At 37.6% G+C, this 7,085-nt stretch overlaps 1 protein-coding gene across 1 annotated transcript; it reads left to right on the top strand.

The window, feature by feature from the left end:
- Positions 1-1,083: 1,083 nt before the first annotated feature.
- On the top strand, positions 1,084-4,866 carry LOC125016304 (urokinase plasminogen activator surface receptor-like). The gene is made up of 9 exons (XM_047598735.1): positions 1,084-1,135; positions 1,366-1,482; positions 1,557-1,703; positions 1,783-1,893; positions 2,001-2,141; positions 3,962-4,081; positions 4,156-4,302; positions 4,382-4,492; positions 4,600-4,866. Exons 1-9 carry the CDS (start codon positions 1,090-1,092, stop codon positions 4,800-4,802), a joined length of 1,143 nt encoding a protein of 380 aa, XP_047454691.1. The 5' UTR covers positions 1,084-1,089; the 3' UTR covers positions 4,803-4,866.
- The last annotated feature ends 2,219 nt before the right edge of the window (positions 4,867-7,085 follow it).

Raw genomic sequence — 7,085 nt, 5'->3', positions numbered from 1 at the left:
TCGTATTAGCATTCTTTATGCACATATAGTTAAGGTACATATTTGGCCAAAGAACTATGTCAAGTCTATAGTGGTTAAGAGACAGAATGAGAGAGAGAGAGCACACATTTACCAGCACGTCTGAACAAGATGTATTACACTTTTATGTTGAATATTTTAATTGTTGCTGTTTTGCTGTACTGATGATGAACATGTTTTCTGAGATAAACATGGATCCTTCTGAAGTTATTTTTTATTTTCTTTAAAATATCAATAAAAATAACTTTAATAAAACTCATGTGGAAGATTTTTTTTATGTGTGATGTCGTATCTGTTCACGTGACACAACAATAAATGGTTAAGATGAATGTGTGGACTTTAATCTTTAATTTCCATTGAAAGAGTACAATGTCTTTGTTTCTTGAACTGGCTTAAACTGGACACCTGAGGGTTAATAAAAATGAGCTGTCACAGACAAACCATGTGTTCATTAAACACAAACCACTTAGAGGTTGTTAATCTAACCATCATTTCTAGAGCTGGGAAAGGGGTGCAGTATTTATTTCAGTGGAATAAAGTTATGTGGCATGAATTAACAGCAATTTATTCTAAATTTAAGTGCTTTCTTTTGGAAAAAAAAAATGGTGAATAATGATTGTTTTTTGTTGTTGTTGTTTTTTTACTATTTGAAATTGATTCTCATTGTAAAGTAAAATAATTCATCTTTCATACCTAGATTTTGAAAAATAGCCTCAACAAGAGTGTAACCATGAGATGTAGGACTTAAGATGTTATTAGTTGATTTTCTATTTCAGCAGTGGAGATTTTTAACTGACTACGTGTTAAATGTTCACATAAATTAATTCAATTAAGGAATGAAGTAGAATAATGAAGAGAATAATTGTGTTCATGAATTTCTGCATTAAACAAATCCTAATTTAAAATCTTAATTCAGTTTTCATAACATGTTCATTGTTCATTGACAGGTGTTGTCACTATCAGTAAATAATGGAGGTGTGGTTTGAAGGGTGAAGCCAGCCCCTTCTCATGAGAACTATTTATACCTTTAAGAGATCAAACTAAAACTCACTTGTACCTCACCAACGCAACATGTATCTCCTCATTCTGGTCCTTGGGATTGTGCTTCTCCCTGAAGGTAAGTTTTGTTTGTAAACTGTAATTTTCCTTTAGTATTTACTGCTGATCTTCTTAAATCTCTGTATCTTGTGCACAGATGATTCGGCCTCTTTTTATTTGCATTTATATACAAAAATGTATATATAACTCACTTTTTGAGCATTGCTTATATTTTTAAAACATGTGTGTTCAGCTTTGAAGACAAGGGAATTTAACTCTTCTTTATGTCACCATATTTTGTTTCATCAGCCAGTAGCCTGAACTGTTATGAGTGCACACCACCGACTGAAAACTGCACTGACATACCAAAAACATGTCCTTTAGAGAAGAATCGGTGTGCTTCAACAAGACTTGTGTCTTATTTAGGTATGGTGTTCTGTACTTCTTCTTATTTCTTCTTGACATTGGTTCAGTTTACAATGACTACCGATTCATTACAGGTGCCTCAGAACTTCAGAATGTCACTGGAAAATCATGTGTTGAGCCTAAGGACTGTGGGGAGCACTCACTCAATACTGGACTCTCCAGAGACGTAGTAAGCATCACGTGTTGCACCACCAATTTCTGCAACTTCAAACCTGCCCCAGGTAGGAAAAAAAAAATCAATGATGAATCAATGATATTATTATGAGTATTTTTTTTAACAATATATATTTTATTTGACAGCGGTCTCCCCAAGCTTTCAAAATGGCAAAAAGTGCTACTTTTGTGATGGACAAACATGTAGCAATACTGTAAACTGCCTGGGGAATGAGTACTACTGCATGACAACAACAGGTAGGATGACTTCTGTATTAAAGTTCATCTTCTATATGTAGAATAAGATGTGTATAGTGATTCTAGTGTTAAAACCTCAACCACTGACATTATTTTCTTTCTCTCAGTGCATACAGATGGCCAACAGGTGACTTTGAAGGGCTGCGCCTCCACAAGTTTCTGCTCAACCACACGAACTGCACTGATGACACGAGCCACTATTGGAGACATTAACTGCTGTCAGGGCGACTACTGCAACAGTGAAAGTTGTAAGTTATTCTCTTTTCTTTAAAATATGAATATCTGTTGATCGATCTGGTGATGGAGTAGGACGTGTTTTGAACTTCTTTTTATTTTAAGTTATTAAGCGTGCTGCACATTAAAACTCCAATCAATCTGCTCTGAAAACATTGGCGAAACGTCTATATCTGAGTGAATGCTGACAAATCTTTAAGTTCACTGGAGCAGTGAACGCTAGGCCCAACACCACCTCGAACCACTGCTACTGTCACATTGGCGGAAATGTCACTGTCACAGCCAGCTAAACCAGAAATGGAGGCCTGAAATCTCAGATTTTACTCCCGATGAAAGCTAAAATTTTGACGATGATAAAATCAGAAATGAAAAGCGCACTTCTCAACGACTTTGACTTCCTTAAAAATGAGTTGAATGTTTTAAAAGCAGAAGTGAAAAACAACACGGCAACCATTCATTCAGAAATCGACCAAATGAAAACCACATTCCAAGACATGGAGACTGGAATGTCACCATGGTCAGATGAGGTGGTGGCTTTACTGACCATGGTGAGCCTGAACAGTTGGCTCCATAGAGTTCTCCAACACAAATGTGTGGATTCGCTCTTGAGGGGTACCACGTTTGCCTTGATGCTCTAGCCGAGGGGTCAGCAACCTTCAACACTCAAAGAGCCATTTGGACCCGTTTCCCATAGAAAAGAAAACACTGGGAGCCACAAAACCCCTTTGACATCTAAAATGAAGATAACACTGCATATATAGTTTTTACCTCTATGCTAGGCCTGTGTATAAAAAAAATATATTGTGTTGCATTTATGAAATGAAAGAACTGCAACAGAGAAAGCAACACTTTGTTTATGCATAGGAATACATTTTGAACTCCGAAAAAAAGAAGGTTGAACATAACACTGCATAAATCGTTTTTTACTTCTATGGTATGTATAAAAAAAAAACTATAGTGTGTTGCATTTATGAAATGAAAGAATTTCTGCAGAGAAAACAAAGTTATATTTATGCATACATAACAGGGATTTATCCATGCTTGGCTTACCTGTGGTGGAAAAGTTCAATAAAAAGCTGTCTGGACATGCCGGCGGTGTCGCACATCGGCAGTCGTGACGTATATTATGAGCGACAAAAAATTAAACACATTTTGTTTTAATGTTACAAGATCACCGTAAATTAAAATGTATTATTATGTTTAAAAAAACGAAGGAACTAAAATAAAATACATTTGAATTAAATACTTGACAGCAAAGAGTATATGCGCTGCAATGCACTGTGGGAGTTAAGTGTATTTTGATGTTACGACCTAGTATATACAGTCAATGGTTACGACCACGAGTGTGAGTGGTAGTGTGGCATTCAATGTCATTCAGTTGTTGTGTAGCTCTTGTTTGTTCACTACTGACCGAACAGTTGCTGCTTCTCTGGGGCAGTTAAAGTGAAAAAGTGAACGACTTTTGTTCAGCATCCTTGCTCCGCACCCCTCGCCACGGAGAGCCGCAGCAGAGGAACGAAAGAGCCACATGCGGCTCCGGAGCCGCGGATTGCTGACTCCTGCTCTAGCCAGAGGTCTTCAACGTTTTTCGGGCCAAGGACCCCCAAACTGATAAAGAGATTAAGTAGTGACCCCCTACCTACTATATATAGTGGATATATTATATTAAACTCGGCCTAGTGCAATTTATAAACATACACTACTGTAGCCATATATATGACTCACTTTTTAAGAATTACTTATTTTCTACTTTTTAAAACAGGTGTGTTCATACTTTGAAGACAAGGACAGTACATTGAACTTTTCTTTATGTCACCATATTTTGTTTCATCAGCCAGTACCCTGAGATGTTATGAATGCATACCAGGACCGACTGGAACCTGCACTGAAACAACAACACAATGCCCTTCAGAGAGGAATCGGTGTGCTTCAACAAGAATTGTGTCTTATTTAGGTATGGTGTTCTGTACTTCTTCTTATTTCTTCTTGACATTGGCCCAGTTTACAATGACTACTGATTCATTACAGGTGCCTCAGAACTTCAGGATGTCTCTGAAAAATCATGTGTTTTGCCTGAGTTGTGTGGGCAGCACTCACTCAATACTGGACTCTCCAGAGACATATTAAATGTCAAGTGTTGCAGCACCAACCTCTGCAACACACAACCTGCCCCAGGTAGGAAAAAAAAATCAATGATGAATCAATGAAATTATTCTGAGTATTTCTTTTTAACAAGATATATTTTATTTGACAGAGGTCGTCCCAGACGGTTTAAATGGCAGAAAGTGCTACTTTTGTGATGGAAAAACATGTAGCAATACTGTAAACTGCCTGGGGAATGAGTACTACTGCATGACAACAACAGGTAGGATGACTTCTGTATTAAATTTCATATTCTATATGTAGACTAAGATGTGTTTAGTGATTCTAGTGTTAAAATCTCACCCATTGACATAATTTTCTTTCTCTCAGTGTATACAGATGGCCAACAGCCAGTGACTATGAAGGGCTGCGCCTCCACAGGTTTCTGCTCAACCACACCAACTACACAGATGACACGAGCCACTATTGGAGAAATTAGCTGCTGTCAGGGCGACTACTGCAACAGTGCCAGCAGTACAAGTGCTGGGCTCATGCTGCTGGTGGCACCACTGATCTCTTTGCTTCTGAGCTGATGGAGAAAGAAGAATCACTGCCCAGATTTGCTTCACTGTGTAGACTCGTAGCACTTACTGCCTCACATATGACCTTAAGTGATATGTGACAAGTAGAAAGTTTAGTAACCAACAGGAAGAAATATCTTCTGCTTCTAGCTTGCTTTCTTAAAAAAATTGTCCATGTTTTGTTCTGAGTTCCAAACAAAATAAAATCTAATCTAAAAACACTGAGTTTTCTGAAATTTTATTATATAACTACAGTGGATATTTACAATCATTAAACCCTATGCAGTATGGATCGTTACTATCCTTTTACTCATGACAAGGCCCCAATGATTTAACAGCTCAAATGTCTGATTGCTGATTCCACACATGTGGTAGAAGTACAGTAGGGTAAATACATGGGATTAGTGATTAACTTGCTGAATTAAATAACGCAATGAGACATTTATACTTCTCACTAGTGTGTGCACACAACTTATGCCACGTAAATTGACTTCCTTCACAACCGGTGCGGTCATTCACCTCCATGCCAGGTACACTTGCCTACTTATGGGCTACTTGTGAGTAGGATCTGACACACTCATCAGATCTAATCTGGATTATGACAAACCAGCCTTTTTTTTTTTTTAATTTAATCTTCCCACCTTTTCTAGTTTACAATGTTGGGTAAACTCCACAATATAAAAGAAACAGGACTCGCATTCACGTTTAGTGAACGTGCTCCTCGCTGCTCAAGAGGTGATTCTGTCAGGACAGAGGAGTGATTCACTGTCCTGCTGACAGACTCACCTCTGTGTCAGAAGAGTTGTCTGTTCAGTGAATGAACTACTGATTCATGCTACTGCAGTGAACTGGTTCACTTAGTGAGTCAGCCAGTGAACAAGTTTTAGTTTTAGTAAAACTATATTTTAAGTATATTTCAATAAACTAAAATGTTGACTAGAAGTACATGCTCCTACACTACTAGTCTATAGATAAGTATGCTTGTTGTATACTTGAAAGTGTAGTTTTGTAAACTTAAGATTACCTTACACTTAGCATTTAGCATTAACATACTTTCTAGTACACTACAAGTATATGACCCTCAGCATAGCCCTCAATTCGTGGATTAGTTTTATACCTTGGCTTTAACATCAACACATATTCTTACCAAAAGCTTAACAACACCACAACAGCTCCAATCTAAACTGTGGACAGTGGTTAATTGACAACCTGTACTAGTTTGCTGGAGAGAGAAAAAAACTCATCTCAACAACAGTAAAAAGTTAGGGTTGTTGCTAGCAGTTCACTGCAGTTCACGAGTCAGTGACAGAGCGCAAATCAGTAGTTCATTCACTGAATGGATCACTCTCCTGAATTACTGACTGTACTTCTCCATTTAGCAATATAGGCTGAAGATCCAACACTATGAGCATGCATTTCCAGCCTTTCAAATAATGCAGCGTATGTGACTATCTGGTTGTTAACTATTTTTTATTGCACTGAAATTAAAACAAAAAACTACCCAAAGACTAAAGAGCCGTCTAAATGACATCTTTTCCAAGTCGTTTTTGGACTTTTTTCTGTCCACAGGACTCTGTATAAGGGCTAATTGTAGTCCGTATGTGGTGGCTGTAGACGTCTTTTCTACATCATATTTAAACTCATATCAGACATCGGTTCGATGCTGCTTCTATACTATATAGCTTCATTTGATCGTCCCAGCGGCAGATAACTGGAAACGTATACTAATGATATGATGCACTTCCACTTCAACCCTGCTGCTGAGCCAAACAAGCTACAGGAAAATGAACTCCTACAGCAGGGGGGTCAAACTCCTTTTATTTCATATAAAAATCTAATTTGATCTGAAGGGGGCTGGACCAGTAACATAAAGGCGTATTAACCTATAAATAATGACAGCTCTAAATGAGTACCTTTGTTTTAGAGCACTGACTGTGCGCCATTTTTATATATAGGTAAGTGTGAACACGTATAGTAGTTGCAGTTAGTCATGGGCATTAAAAATGCTTGAAATGGCATTAAAGGGGACCTGCAGAAATTCTGTTAGAGAAACAAGTTATTACTGAATAGAGCTTAATTCAAAAAACAAGTTAGCAATAAATCAACAGTGTGGACTTTCTTGAAGTGTATGTTTTTCTATAGGGCTGAGTGGTATAAAAAATAATCCCCAAACCCACTTTCTCAGTCCTGTTGTTCTTCTCTAAAATCCATCTGAACATCATTCACTTATTGTTCAGCCTCCACACTCCAGAGGAGAGAAGTTATTGACCTTCATCTCAGTTATCTTAACTTTAT

The sequence above is a fragment of the Mugil cephalus genome, chromosome 11, assembly GCF_022458985.1.
Source record: "Mugil cephalus isolate CIBA_MC_2020 chromosome 11, CIBA_Mcephalus_1.1, whole genome shotgun sequence".
Lineage (NCBI taxonomy): Eukaryota > Metazoa > Chordata > Actinopteri > Mugiliformes > Mugilidae > Mugil > Mugil cephalus.
Note: the sequence above shows the minus strand (reverse complement) of the source record. Positions and strands in the feature narration are given on the sequence as shown.

Excerpts from the sequence above, each read along its gene's own strand:
- LOC125016304 (XM_047598735.1), top strand. The coding sequence starts at position 1,090 with ATGTATCTCCTCATTCTGGTCCTTGGGATTGTGCTTCTCCCTGAAG. Across the intron at positions 1,136-1,365 it reads GATTGTGCTTCTCCCTGAAG|CCAGTAGCCTGAACTGTTAT; the intron begins GTAAGTTTTGTT and ends TTGTTTCATCAG. Across the intron at positions 4,303-4,381 it reads CAACACACAACCTGCCCCAG|AGGTCGTCCCAGACGGTTTA; the intron begins GTAGGAAAAAAA and ends TTTATTTGACAG.